The sequence below is a fragment of the Lepidothrix coronata genome, unplaced genomic scaffold (assembly GCF_001604755.1).
Source record: "Lepidothrix coronata isolate B3197 unplaced genomic scaffold, Lepidothrix_coronata-1.0 Scaffold305, whole genome shotgun sequence".
NCBI classification, from domain to species: domain Eukaryota; kingdom Metazoa; phylum Chordata; class Aves; order Passeriformes; family Pipridae; genus Lepidothrix; species Lepidothrix coronata.
In genome coordinates this window covers 621,294-635,640 of record NW_016690485.1, presented here as the reverse complement: position 1 = coordinate 635,640, position 14,347 = coordinate 621,294, and the positions used below count along the sequence as shown (strand labels likewise).

General features: G+C 54.0%; 2 protein-coding genes across 5 annotated transcripts in view; one reads left to right on the top strand and one right to left on the bottom strand.

Moving 5' to 3' along the window:
• The window catches only part of MTMR3 (myotubularin related protein 3), a 40,252-nt gene extending 30,707 nt beyond the window's left edge, over positions 1-9,545 (top strand). The window contains exons 14-18 of the mRNA XM_017837447.1: positions 192-1,587; positions 3,370-3,480; positions 3,937-4,025; positions 5,191-5,217; positions 7,386-9,545. Coding sequence (XP_017692936.1) covers positions 192-1,587; positions 3,370-3,480; positions 3,937-4,025; positions 5,191-5,217; positions 7,386-7,557 — 1,795 coding nt within the window. The 3' untranslated portion in view covers positions 7,558-9,545. The remainder of the gene's footprint in view (positions 1-191; positions 1,588-3,369; positions 3,481-3,936; positions 4,026-5,190; positions 5,218-7,385) is intronic.
• A 2,295-nt stretch (positions 9,546-11,840) lies between these two features.
• Positions 11,841-14,347, bottom strand: part of LOC108508603 (acyl-CoA dehydrogenase family member 11-like) — an 18,227-nt gene continuing 15,720 nt past the window's right edge. Inside the window, exons 13-15 of one of the 4 annotated variants that reach the window (XM_017837493.1) lie at positions 13,903-13,969; positions 13,403-13,605; positions 11,841-13,243 (exon numbers count right to left, since the gene is read on the bottom strand). In XM_017837493.1, coding sequence (XP_017692982.1) covers positions 13,431-13,605; positions 13,903-13,969 — 242 coding nt within the window. In that variant the 3' untranslated portion in view covers positions 11,841-13,243; positions 13,403-13,430. Of the gene's footprint in view, positions 13,606-13,902; positions 13,970-14,347 lie in introns of all 4 variants that reach the window. The other 3 variants (XM_017837494.1, XM_017837495.1, XM_017837492.1) reach the window with 3 other exon arrangements.

Genomic DNA, 14,347 nt, shown 5'->3' with positions numbered 1-14,347 from the left:
AACAAAGGAAGTCCTGAAGCAGCTCTGCACTACAGATGGGCAGAACGTGCTCCTGGATAATGCTTCCCACAAGCCCATTAGTGAACAGATTGTTACTGTCCTAATTGAGGGGGGAGCTTTTAAACCACAGTAGCTAAATGTTTGAAAAAGCATCCCCTGACTGTGGATTGGGATTGTCTGTGCCTTTGCAGGCTACCAAAGACGAGATCCTTCGACAATCTGCCGACAGCCTGTGACAGCAGCGTGCCTACAGCCGCCCGCCGGAGCAGCGACCCCAGCCTCAACGAGAAGTGGCAGGAGCACCGCCGCTCCCTGGAGCTCAGCAGCCTCGGCCCCCCCGGGGAAGAGCCCTTCGAGGGGGACACCCTGGGCTGGCAGGGCAGGGCCCCCCTGGGCGCTGAGCTCTCCGTCGCAGCCGGGGTGGCAGAGGGACAGATGGAGAACATCCTGCAGGAGGCCACGAAAGATGACGTTGGGCTGGAGGAGCACTTAAGGGGTGGCCCGGAGGCAGCAGGGAGAGGGGCTGAGGTGGCCCTGGATAAGAAGAGAGCTGACAATCTGCGGGGGTATGTCAGTGACCTCGGGGAAAAGGCCGAGGCGGACACAGGTATCGTAATGAACAATCCCACACCCGCCCCACACCCGCTTTCACAAGGTGCTTCTGAGCCCAGAGGACAACAGGACGAGCACGGTGATCCCAGCAGCACTCTCCAGAAGGTACCTCAGGTGAGGGGGCTGCAGGCTGTTCCTTTGGAGGGCTCCACTCAGAACAACACGGAGGAAGAAGGCGTTGGGAAACACGAAGAAGCAGAGAGCCCGTACGGCACAGCACAGGCCGGCCTTCCCTTCCCTCTGCCACCCCCGCCTGAGACAAGGACATCCAACATCGAAAGTTCCACGGAAACCTTAACGGAGACTGAAGCAAAGCCTGAGTTCCTGCCTAAGGGCCCGTGCCACAGAGCTCACCCCTTCGACAACAGCGCCGACGAGCTGTCCCGAACTCTGGAGAACAGGCCGGAGGGGGAGTGCATGATAGAGCTCCAAAAACTGGGAACAAGAGTGCACAGGACTTCTGGTAGCAGCACCACGCACCTCCCGATGCCTTCCCCTTGTGCCTTGCCCTTCGCGGAGCGGAAAGACGAGGTCGTGTGTAACGGGGAGCCGGAGCCCGAGAACAAGCTGGCGGAGAAGCCCGCGGGGCTCGTCCCCCCGAAATTCCCCGCCAGCAACGGACACTGCGTGAACGGGGAGGACGGGCGGCTCAAGGCCTCGCTCAGCAGGCAGGTGTCGGCGGCCAGCTGCGGCTCCGCCCAGCTGCACCTGAGGAACTTGCACCACAAGTGGGTGCTCAGCCAGCTGGGGAAGCCGGCGGGCGGCAGCCCCGACCAGCCCGCCCGCAGCCACCTGGACGACGACGGCATGCCCGTCTACAGCGACGTCATCCAGCAGCGCCTGCGCCAGATCGAGACGGGGCACCAGCAGGAGGTGGAGACCCTCAAGAAGCAGGTGCAGGAGCTCAAGAGCCGCTTGGAGAGCCAGTTCCTCAACAGCTCCCTGCGGCTCAACGGGGACTACGGAGACGAAGTGGTGAGTGAGCGGTACCTGCGCCGCGTCTGGAGCTCACCGGGTGCTCGGGGGGCATTTCTGGGCTGTGCAGGCTTTTACAGAACTCTCCAGGTCATTCTGAAGAGGGCAAACACTTGATAAATGGCAGTTAATGACTGATATTTTCACCCAACTTCAGTTTGACCATGAGTGGACCCAAGCTTTATTTCAAGGTGGGTGTTTGGCAGCAGCTCACACGTAGGTGGACATACCCAAACACCCTCACTGGCCTTAATAAAACACCCAAACACACTCACTGGCCTTAATAAAACACCCAACACCCTCATTGGCCTTAATAAAACACCCAACACCCTCATTGGCCTTAATAAAACACCCAAACACCATCACTGGCCTTATTAAAAAACCCAAACACCTTCAGTGACCTTATTAAAAACCCAAACACCTTCAGTGGCCTTACTAAAAGACCCAAACACCTCTTTTACTGTTGTTTTCATGTGGAGCAAAGACGTTTTCCTGAGGCTGTATCTGTGCCATTTTTGGGACAGTAGCATGGAATGATCCCTTGGTGCTTTGCAGGTTCAGGTGGTACTTTGTGAGCTCAAACCCATCAGGTTCACACCATCCCTTTCAGATGGCCAGGATGCTCCAGGCTCAGTAACTGGAATAAATTTCTGGAATTCTGAACTTAACTGGCATAAATTAACTGAGCTTTCCTGCAGCCTTATGTCAACAAGAGTTTTTTTCTCAACAAATTAAGGGAGCTTTTAATCTATTTGTGCTTTTACTTGGAAGCGTTTAAAGTTGTAAAAGTTGGGACTTTTGTAGAGAATTGTACCTTCCTGTGGGTTTGAGCACTTGCCTGTAATTCCTGGGGCTGACGCAACACCCATCAGAAATTTCCTTTTCCCACCTGGTTTATATGCCTGCAACATTGAAAAAAATAAATATTTATAGGAGGTTTGTGGAATTCGTTGTTGTTTAGGAGTGACAGAGGTGCTGGATAGTCCCAGGTACGTTTGTTGTGAAAAACCCTCGGAGCCCTCTTGGCTCTTCCCTTTGGAGACGCAGCACGACGTGCTCCGTCGGGCCCAGTGTCGCTGCAAAAAGCTTGGATTCCCTGGAGAAATTGGGTGCTTTGGCTTGATTGATCCTGCTCCCATTTTTAAGGGCCTTCAGAAGCTGCAGCGTAGGGCTGGCAGTGCCTCCAGAAAATTCCCTGTTTTTAAGAACCTGATCTCTACCTTCTGTTTGTGCCTCAGCTTGGGAGTTGCAGGTTTTCTTCTGGAGCTCCAGAAATGCCTATTCCTCAGGCACAAAAGACATTAACTCAAGATTTCTTGCTATTTTACTGTATTTTAGGGGCTGGCTGAATTTTAAATCTGTTAAAATCCACCTCTACCTGGATAGACTATATTAAGGAAGCATTATTCCCCAAAACCTATATATAGAATATATATATCTCAGATTCTGAGTTTCCCATATGCAATTTGGGTTGTATTTTCCAGAATCTTTGCCAACAAAAGGATATATGCATTACTAATTTTACTTTTGAAAGTGAAACAACCTTGGAAAGGAAACAGGACCCTGGAATTGGAGCCCCAGAGAGCAGGTTTTGGTTAAATCACCCAAAGCTTTGCCAGAACTTTGCGCTAACGCAGCAGAAACTGGATTTTAAATCCACTCTGCCTCACGTCCTCCTGTCACCAGAGGGGCAGACCCTGACCTGCCGGGGATTCCGGGTGTTATTTGGTTGGAAGCAGGGATATGGGAAGGTTCTGTTCAGCTGTGTTTGTTTGCCAACAGACGTCTATCCCCGACTCGGAAAGCAATCTGGATCAGAACTGCTTGTCTCGCTGCAGCACAGAGATTTTCTCTGAAGCCAGCTGGGAGCAGGTGGATAAACAGGACACAGAGGTACAGACTAAATCCCTGTGAATCACTGCTTTTGGGATATTGATATTCAAATTATCCTCTGGCCTTTGGTCGTGTGCCACTTCTTGGGAACTCTCTTCCTTGCGTTCCGCTTGTCTCACCTGACATACCAGTACCTGTGCCTATGAGCCCTCTGCCTCACAGACTGGGAGCTGGGGAAGGGGGCAGTAGGAAAGGAGCCTCAGGTGGACAGGTGCTTGGGGAATGTCCACCTTTAGCTGAAGGGAATTAGACTTTCTGGCTTGGTTTCTGCCTGTCTGAGGGAATCCAGCGTCTCTGTTCTCACAGGTCTGTGCATCTGCTCCCGTTGCCAGCCCTGACCTTGTGCTCCTACAGCAGAACAAGCACCTTCCTCGGGGTGCTTGGCTTTGCTTTTGGGAGCACAAACAGGACGGGTGTGCTTCGCTGCCCCTCCCTGACCCCTGGCTGTTGTTGCAGGTGACGCGGTGGCTCCCGGACCACCTGGCCGCTCACTGCTACGGCTGCGACAGCGCCTTCTGGCTCGCCAGCAGGAAACACCACTGCAGGTACCGGGCACAGGAGGGAGGGACACGCTGCTCTGCTCCCCTCACACCTGCCAGGCCCTCCCTTGGACACACGGCTCCTCTCCCGAGGAGCGGTGTCAGAGCAGGAGGAGCCGAGCGCTTGGAACAGAACAGTTCCTCCTGCTCAGCTCCACTTCAGGCACAGGAGAGATTTAAAAGCCACGTTTGGTATCTGTTCCACCCCAGCTAAAACAGATCCCACCTTTTTCCCTCAGACTGGATTTGGAGGCAGCTGGCCGTTTAGATTTATAAGAAATACAGCTTTGTCATCTTTGCATTCAGTAATTCAATATATGAGTTACATGAAATATAGGATTAGCATCTTCTTCCCACTGCTGGTTGTAAACCTGCTTCTTTCCTTCTCTAACCATTCTCCACTCTTCATTAGCTTGCTCCTACAGAATCTGAAAAGAACACCTATGTGAGATCAGTTTTCTGGATTATTCTTTGCCAGACGTTGCCACAGAGGCTGCAGCAGCTCAGGCAGCAGCAGGGCCTTAATGAAGAGCAGGAGGCAGAGGCCACGTGGTCAAAGCCAGAAAATCTCCAGTTTCTAAGTTCTATTTCAAATAAATTCCTATTCCTGGTTTCTGGACATGCAAAAACTATTACAGGAACCAGCATTTAAATAAATGGCAGTTACCACATTCTGCTGCTCTGTTGCTTTTTGAAGTTAGAAAGAGTTATGAACATCATTTTTGGTTCGTGTCTGGTTTATATTTTGCTCCAATTAGTCTTGTAAAGCTGATCAAACCCAGGGAAGAACAAATAGAATTGGAATGATTTTTTTTTTCCATGTCCACTGTGCTTGTGCAAATTTATATCATGAGGCTGTTCCCTAGGCCTGGGCTCGGGAGAATTCCCAGAGCCTGGATACACACAGGTCACCCCAAGAGCACGAGGAGTTAAAATGGCCTCAGGGTTTCACATGGCTGGAGTGTCTTTGTGTGTTCAGCTTTGCCATGTCCAGTGAGCAGAGACCCACACCACGAGTGTGTCCCCAGGAAACATCCACAACTCCTTCCCTGGGGGTGGAAAGGAGCTGAACCACAGTGTAAGGCCTTGAGCAGGATAGAACCTCCCAGCTTCCTTGGTTGCCACCGTTTGCTCCCTCTGCCTGTTCCCTGAGCTCTCTCTCCCCCTGCAGGGACCCTGACCGAGTTGATCAGCTCTGGTGAGCATTTCCAGCAGCCTCTGCCCCTTGTCCGTCTGCCTTTCCTGGGTGACTTCTCCCAACTAACTCGGGCTGTTCCCCCTCTTTGTTTCTCACTTGCCTACGAATCACCAGAACTAAGGTTGGGGGTGTTTGGATCCGTGTGAACAGGCCTCTCTTCTCACAAAGAGGCTTTTAGGACTTGGCTTTTGGGAGCTTAAACGGGATGTGTCTCACACTAACACTCACTGTCAGCCCGTGTGTGTGACAGAGAATGCTGTGCTGCTCACTGGGAGGACACTGCCCTGCAAGTTTTATCCATTTATTTTTGATCCTTCCCTTTTTTGCCATATTTCTGGGAGAGATCCACGTGTTATCAAACAATTCCAACATTGCTCTGCATGCTGTTGACAAAAAACTGCCACTTGTTTTAGAAGGACTGAAAATCCTGTAGCAGGAGCAGGTCCAGGGCTGGTTGAGGGTCAGGATCACCAAACTGGGTGAACAGCTGTGATTTGGCATTTTGGAGAGTGTGACTTTCAGTCCCCCTTTCTCTAACGAGCAAGATCCCTTTTCCAGCCTGTTTTTTAACATCTCATTCTAATCCCTGAAGCGAAGCAGGGGACCACCAGGATGGAAGGATGAGCTGTCCAGAGCTTTCCAAAGCTCAGGAGAGCAGCTACAGAGCACCATTATCTGGGATAAAACAACAAAACCCCCAGCATATGTTAGGAAGCTGTTGAGCTCCAACAAAGAGATACTTGTTTTAATCCCTGTGGTTCTCTTTTCCTTCATCCATCAGCAGTGAGCTGCTGCAGGATAATCATTCCTTGGGCAGTGAGCTGGGGCTGTGGGAGCTGCTTCTCCACAGGGTGTTGCTGTGTGACACCTCAGGGGCCGTTCCCACTCCCATGGGTGTTTCTGACAGGGGTTTCTAACAGGATCCTCTGGACTCCAGAGCCTGTGCAGAGGCTGGTCCCTGTGCTGGAGTTCCCACTCCGAGCCTCGGAGCCGCTGTGCAGAACTGAGGAAATGAGTCCACTGAAGTGGAAAATGGGATTTCTCTGCTCCCTCTCTCCCCATCAGTGACCAGCAGCTGGAAATCTCCTCTCTTGGAAAGGAAGGATTAGTTGGAGCTGCTGGGTGTCAGCAGAATTCCCTGGCAGTCTCTTGGCAGCAGCAAATCTCCAGCACAGAACAAGGAGGGCACCAAATCCTGATGCCAAGGAGTTAATGGGAAGGGCACCTGCGAAATGCAGGTCCCTGGAGTGCTGCTCCCAGCTCCTTGTAGGAGTCGATGAGTTTGGAGGACAGGGCTCACAGGCTGTGAGGGGTGCAGGAGGAGGGAGTTGCCTGAGCTGTGCCCATCCCCAGTGAGGTGCATGTGCCAGCTCCCGGGAATGCCGTGAGTGCTGCCCCGCATGGAACACCTGCCTGCCCGCCCCGGGCTTTGCATGGCCCCTGTTGGCTCAGTGTCCTGGATGCAGGAGTGTGGGACTGCTGGAGCTGCTGTGGGGGCAGTGGGGGGGTTGCACGGACTGAAATGAGGTTTGGTGTTCCCATCTGTCCCAGCTTGGAGCAGAGTCCTGGCTCCTCCCAGCACGGCCACATCCGTCCCGCTGTGACCCCGGGCTGGATCCGGGCTGTGAGCAGGGCCACAGCCCCACAGTCCCCACATCCTCCTGCAGGAGGGGCCTGTTGTGGCTCCAGCTCAGCCCCTCTCAGCCCTGTGCTGCAGGGTGGTGGGGGCACCATCCCTGAGCTCCTCTGCAGCACATCCAGCCTGGAAGTGTTCCAGGCCAGGTTGGACGGGGCTTGGAGCAACCTGGGCTAGTGGAAGGTGTTCCTGCCCATGGCAGGGGGTGGGATGAGAAGGGCTTTGAGGTCCTTCCCACCCAAACCATTCCATGATGACATGGCAGAGAGCTGACCCATCACTGCAGAGGGGTTTGATGAGCTACAATCCCACACTGTCCCTACCTCTGAGCTCCTTCCTGTGTTCATTCCTGGATGTCTGCTCCGACTGGAGAAGGGATCAGTGCAGATGTTGGAGCTGTCCCTGCCCATGCCCTGGTCCAGAGTGTCTCCAGGGCCAACCCCATCACAGCACTGGGAATATCTCATTTTACAACTTTATCAAACTGCTTCTAATCTTCCCTTTTCCGTCTCTCCTCTGTTCCCGACACAAGGAATTGCGGGAACGTGTTCTGCTCCAGTTGCTGTAACCAGAAGGTGCCCGTTCCCAGCCAGCAGCTCTTCGAGCCCAGCAGGGTCTGCAAGTCCTGCTACAGCAGCCTCCACCCCGGCAGCTCCAGCCTGGACCTCGAACTGGACAAGCCCATCACTGCCACGTCCAACTGAATTCCCGGCCTGGGAGCGGCGGGGGAGCAGCCGAGCCGGCCCTTCCCCAGGACAGGCGGATCCCGGAGGGCCGAGGCTGGGAGGCTGCGGGAGCGCTGTGGAGGTCGGGCTGGGCGTGGCTGGGCGGGATGGACGTCGAGGATGCGCCGCTGGATTGTGGGAGTCTCCTTTTCCAGCTCTTCCCCCTTCCCTGCCTGTCCTGTCCGTGTGTCCGTGTGTGTGTGTATATATAATAATATATATATGTTTGTTTGTTTGCGGGAGGGTGTGGAGGTGGGAAGGGGCCGGGCCAGAGCCAGGATCCCGTGGGTGTTCCTGTCCCGCTCGGAGGGTTTGGGAGCGGGGAGCGGAGGGAACCGGGCCAGCCAAGCTCCAGAGCCTCGAGAGCTGGAGCCTCCAGGGCTTTCAATCACTCCTGTAATTCCAAACCAGAAACTGCTGTTTGGGAACCTGTTGCTGCTACAAGAGGTGGGAATGTCCTTCCCAGGAGAGCCCTCTCCCTCTCTGTTCTCACAGTGGCTGCCCCAGGGGATCCCCTGCACACACAATCCCTGAGCTTTGAGCCGTTGGAGCGGGATCACCTGGACTGTTGGCTCAGGAATGTTGGGGGGGGTGAGATGGTGTCACACCAGGCCTCTCCAAAGGTCTGTCCATGCAATCCATGATTCAAATCCGAGTGGGACAGGGGCAGATCTTTGCCTTGTCCTTGCCCCCTCTGTGGGGGGTTCCCCGTGGGAGCAGAGCTTTGCCAAGGTCAGGCCCAGGCCCTGGTGGGTCAGACTCGCACTTTACAGAGACTCCAAACCGATGGAAGGCACCGGGACCCGCTGGAGTCTCCGGGCTCGGTCCGTGGGGAGTGCACTGGTGCTTGGCATCCTCCTGGGATGTTCCTCCTTTCCCAGGCTGTGTTCAGTGTACCCCAGATAGGAAAAACCTGCCTGAGGATCTTACAACAATCCAAAATACATCATGGATCCCCCTTCTTCCTTCTGCCCCAATCCCAGTCACTGAAGTGTGAATCTCCCAAGTATCTGTTTGTAACTCAGCAGTAGGTGCTCATCCCTTCCCATAGATCCCATAAATCCTGCTTAGTGCAATCTGGCAGAGGAAGCGTAGATCCTGCTCACAGTGTATTCCTTAGGCAAAGTCCCAACTGCTCTGTGATATTCCCAACAATCCTGCTGGAGTATTTGAGAGCTCTAGATACAACAGCTCAAAATCTAAGAAACCTCGGGAAGGAGCGTTTCCCTTCCCTGGAATGTCACAATCACATCCAAAGGAGGGTCACACGACTGTCTGGCAGAGCTCGGTGGGTCTGAGGGGAGAGGCCCAGGGGGTCTGACTGTGCCCTCCCCACCCCACGAGGATCCGGCAGGAACGAATGTCCAGGAAGGAGGAGGCTGCGTCCTTTTGGGGAGGGGCTCTGGGAACGGACGGAGCATCTTGGGATCTCCCTGGCACAGGTTTAGAAAAAGCTACAAGGAGGGAAAGGCGAGGCTGAGGTGGGTTCTCCAGCCGAGGGGTGTCCAGGAATTGTTCCTGACCCAGCAGTGAGTGCTGGAACGGAGGCTCAGGCGTCGGAGCGGGAGGAGGGGAATGTCCGGCCCTTCCCGGGAATGGGGAGGGGGCAGGGCCGGGGCTGGGGGTGTTACCCCAACCTCGTGTGGGGAGGACGAGCCGGAGCCTCCGCAGCTCCTGGTGCCAGGAGGGCTGGGATGTATAGTGTGAATAAACGCTTGCGGCTCTTTAGGCTTTTTTGGATCGATGAAGCACTTTTTTTATTAATATTATTTTTCTTTGTATGTAAAGGAGGAAGCGTCTCTCTCTCCGTAGCTGTGTACAGAAATAACCCTTCTCTCCACAAGAGAGTAAAGTGCTCCTATATTTTTCATTTTTGTCAAAAGCGAGAAGTAAATACTTTAGAATTGTTAAATATATAAATAAAAGTGAATAAAGTTTAGACTTTTGCATGGGAGCATTTGCTAACACACTTTCTAATTTTTTTATTTTGCTTCCCTGTCCCTCGGAGGGGACGTGGTGGAGGTTCAGCGGGAGCACCGAGGCCTTGGAAAAGGAGCAGCAGCTGCTGCCTCTGGCTTTGTGTTCCAGGCTGTGTCTTTGCAAGGAACAACAAACTGTTGCTCCTGAACCCAGAAGAAAAAATAAATCTTACACTTGGTTTTCCTGGTCCCAGGGAGGGGGAAAGGCACAACCCACACCCCTCCCAGGTTCTGTTGGTACGGTCAGTGCTGTTTTCCAAGGATGGAGAACTGTTGGAGGTTGTTGGTGTTGGAGTCTCAGCTCCCTCCATCCCACATTTTTCTTTCTCCCCTTAACCCACCATCGTGTTTCACTCTGATGATGTTGCCCAACTGTAGGAGCAGCCCAGGTCTCCAGGGAATTCCCCTGCTTTCAGTGGGGTTTGGTGGGGGAGGTCGGAGTTGTCACTGTTACAGCTCCTGCCTTATCCCAGTGCTGGACGGTGGAGCTGCACCTCTTCGGGAACAAACCAAACTCACTCAGGTTCAAGATCTTTTTTCCCAGAAGGTGGAAAACTCAACTGGTCTTTGTCCTGCACTAAAGCCCAGTTATTCCCAGTTTCCTGTGACTGCTGCTCATCCCAGCTGTGCTCCCATCCCTCAGCTCACCCACCAAAGGCTGTTTCTTCTCTTGGAGGATTTGCCCTGAATTCCCAGGGGTCTGAGCAGCTCCTTGAGCAGCTGTGAGTGATGTTGGGCCAGACCTGTCCCATCCCAGGACCTCGTACTCCGTTGTTCCGTGATCTGATGGTGATTATTTAATCAAATCAAAGCAGGTCGGGGCAGAGCTGTGCTCACACTGGGGGGATCTGCAGCTGCAGGAGCCAGAAAGCAGCACAGAGATCCCGTTTGGCACAGTTAAGGACACACAAGGGAGCAGCAGGGTTTCAGTTACACCTCACAGTTTGGTTTCCTGGAGCTCCTCTCACACTCGAGTTACCTGGGAGTGCTTTGCCAGGAGCTCGTTTCCCTGCAGGTGTTGTGTGCACACCGGTGCCCTCGGGCACTGCCCTCCTTGGGAACGCCGGGGGTGGGTCTGCTCTGCTCTCAGGGAAGGTTTTAACTCCCACGGGCTGTGAAGCCCTTGGTGCAGAAACTCCTGTCAGGGGCAGCAGTGCCCTGGCAGCTCTGCCGGAGGAGGACACGACTGACAGGGCGTCGAAGCCCATTCCCCAGTGATCAGTTCCTCCTAAGGAACTTCCTTCCCCCTTTCCTTAGTCCCCGCTCTCGGCAGCCCGGGAGCCTGTCAGGACAGCAGTGCTGCTGTCACAAGAGCTGAGGGGCTGTGGAACAACCTCCGTGGGCAGAGGGGATTTGGGGAGTCACAAAGAGCAGCTGCAGAACGGAAATCTTTGGGAGCTGAAGGGCTCCATCCCAGGTGGGACTGCGGCGGGGCCACCCCTCCCTGACAGGGGAGGCGACACCAGAGTCATTCAAGAGCAGTGATCTCACAGCCGGGCAGTGCTCGGTGATCACAGCTGAGCAGTGCAGGTGAGTGCTGGGGGCAGCTGTAGTGTGGAAAACCTGCTGCTCTTTGGTGGGGAAGGGGAAGGAGGTGTTGGGAACGGCTCTGCTGCGCTGGGAGGGCTGTCGGGGTGGGACAGAGCCCACCCTGGGACAGGTTCTGAGGGGCTGGGGGGCTGCAAAGGGCAGTAGCCACGTGCAGGAGGCTGAGCAGGCTCAGGGGCTGTTGGACGGGGGGGTGTTACGGTCAGTCTGTAACTGCCCCTCGAATCGACCTGGAACTACCCAGGATGAGGGTTGGAGTCAGAAGATGGTGTTTTGCTGGGCTGTGCTGGCAGGGGGGCTCAGCCAGCGCTGAGTGAAGGCCAGCTCTGCCAGGTAAGGGTTGGACCAGGTGTCACACAGACCTTAGGGCTGCCCATCACTGGCATCGCTCGGGACTGGCTCCTGAGCTCCTCGGAATTACGTTTTTCAGTTAAAAAGACAAAGCAACGATTTAGGCTCTTTTTTTGAGTGGTGAGAAAGGACAGAACGGCGATTCCTGATGGAGCTCAGAGCCCTTGGGGACAGCTCTGCCCTCAGGGACAGTTTGGTGTCTCGGTCAGTTCAGGCATCAGAGCTCCAGTTGTTGCATTTTGGCATTTCAGGTCACCATATTCTTTGGACTTGGACATTTTTTAAATGCTACTAAAGTTTGACCTTATTATTTAACAAATCTGGGTTTTAAACTGATTTCCTGTAGTCCTGCCACAAAATGATTTTTATACCTTGCAGTGGTGATGAGTTTGATTGTACCTTTTTTTTTTTGGTGGGATTTGTACTAAAATGACATCTGAAATCTCGATTAACTACTTGAAGCACATGAAATGTTTGAAATCATGCAAAGCTCCGAGGGCAGAGCTGTTCAGCAGCAGTGGGACATGTCAGACCCTCGTGCTCACCTGTGTGTAACAGCAGTTCTTCAGCCTCAGAGCGAATGTTTAGATCTTAATAAATTTCTCATTTTCCTGCACAGGGATGATTTCACAGTCCCTTGTTCTCTGTGTTGGGGCATCTGTAGAGCTCCCAGTTTGTGGGGCTTATTTTTAGGCAAATTATAGCTCATATATGAGGAGCAACCTGGGCTAGTGGGAGGTGTCCCTGCCCATGGCAGGGAGTGGATGAGATGGGCTTTAAAGTCCCTTCCCACCCAAACCATTCCATGGTTCTATACTGTCAGGGGCTTTTCAAGCCCAAATATTCTTTGTCCCTTCAATGCACATACAAAGGAAGCCCTTTGTGCTGGGACTGGTTAATGGGATTTGTGTGATTTCAGGGAAGCTCTGCCTGGCTCAGCCTGGGATCCCCGTGCCAGGACACAGAGAGCCCACGGAGTCTCCCTTGCTGCATCCCACTGGAACTGCTCCACTCTGCTCCTCCCTGGAGGCAGCGTTTGTCACTTGTGTCCTCCTGGATCTGCCGGTTTGGCCTCAGGGAAATGCTGGACAGCTCCATGCTCAGCAAACAGCTCCTCTTCCCTCTCCCCACTCAGTCTCCTGGCTGCTGTAGCACTTCCCAGCTATAAATTCCAGCTGTCTTTGGCCTACTAGTGCTTTTCTTCTGTTATTAGCAACTTTTTAATTAAAAATTTGTAGTCATCAGGGCAATCCCAAGCAGGTCAACTGGCAGGCTGAGGGAGGAGAAGCACACAGTCAGCATTTAGGTGGAGAGTTACTGGATTTCAATCCACAACTTAATGTAGAATTTATGTCAGGATGGATTGCAGCATCACTGGGACACGTGCATAGGGAATTAATCAACTTTCTGGAGGCCACAGAGAATAAAAATCTCTCTTTCTTCAGAAAGCAGCAGTTCCTGAGGAGGTCAAGGTAGGAAGGGCTGTCTGACCCTTGGAGTCATGGTGGGTGACCTGGGAGCAAACCCCACCCTGGGCAGGTGCCAGGGTGGAAGCCCATGGTTAGCCCTGGAAAGCAAGAAGGTGAACAGGGGGAAATGGTGTTTTTCTGTGTTTAATAAGCTTCAGATAGTTTTGAGTTTGGTTTTGGTTAGTTTTCTTCAAAAAGAACACCATTGGCACTTGAAGAGCTGCTGCTTCCAATCATTGTCTGCATTTGATCACTTGGGCTTTGCCTAAATCATGGTGAGAACATTCCAGCATCTTGGAGTGACTCCCAGGGCTGTGTCTGCATTAAGGAACGGCCCAAAGCCGGGGATTTCAGCCTGGGGTGGGCGGGGGTCACTCCTGAAGGGTTTGGTTTGGCCCTTGGAGGAACGTCCCCACCACGCCTGGAATTTGCAGCTACCTGAGGATTTTGGGAGGGATTTTTTGGATTTCAGCTCACCTTCTGTGTGTGGTGGGGCCATGGGGCCTCACAGCCGGCTGCCCCCATGCCCCAGGGTGCTGTCCCCGTGCCCCAGGGCACTGCCCCCATACACCAGGGCACTGTCCCCATACACCAGGGCACTGTCCTGCAGTGCTGCCCCAGCCCTGTAACTGCCAGACCCCGACTCCGCAGCCACCGGACACAGCTCCTGGTTGCACCACCTGCATGGAGAGAAGGAACAGTCTGTGCCAGCCCTGGGACACACACAGGGCTCACACAGGGCTGGTGTCACCCTGAGCTGTGCCCAGGTCAGATCCCATCACTGCAAGAATGGAGATATCCCATGGCAGGGAAGAGCCCCAGGGCTGAGGGCCCAGCCCAGAGTGCTGCTTGTCTCCACCTGGGAATTGTGTGTGGCCATGGCTGGGGGTGGGATCACTCCGGGAGGCAGAGCAAAGCCTCCCACATGGCTCATGGAATCACCCTGGACAGGCAGGGCCGGGCAGGGCTGTGCCTACCTGAGGGCAGTGCAGGTGTCTGTGGAGGAGGCACCAGGCCGGGCTGCGTGTTCCATCAGAAGAGCTCCTGTGGAAGAGCAGGACATGTCAGCATTCCCAGGATCCTGCCAGAACTGCCCAGGACTTGGGAAAAGCAACTGGTGGTTATTTCTCAGGCTGAGCTTCTTCAGTAGGAAAGGTGAGGACTGAGCTTTAAAGCTCCACCCTTGACCCAGGTGTGACCCAGGTGTCCAGGACTGACTCCCAGACCTTTCCTGGTCTGAAATCCATCAGCACAAGAAAGATGTGGAGCTGCTGGAAAGAGTCTAGAGGAGGCCCTGGAGATGCTGCCAGGGCTGGAGCCCCTCTGCTCTGGAGCCAGGCTGGGAGAGCTGGGGGGGTTCTCCTGGACGAGAGAAGGCTCCAGGGAGAGCTGAGAGCCCCTTTTGGGGCCTAAAGGGGCTCC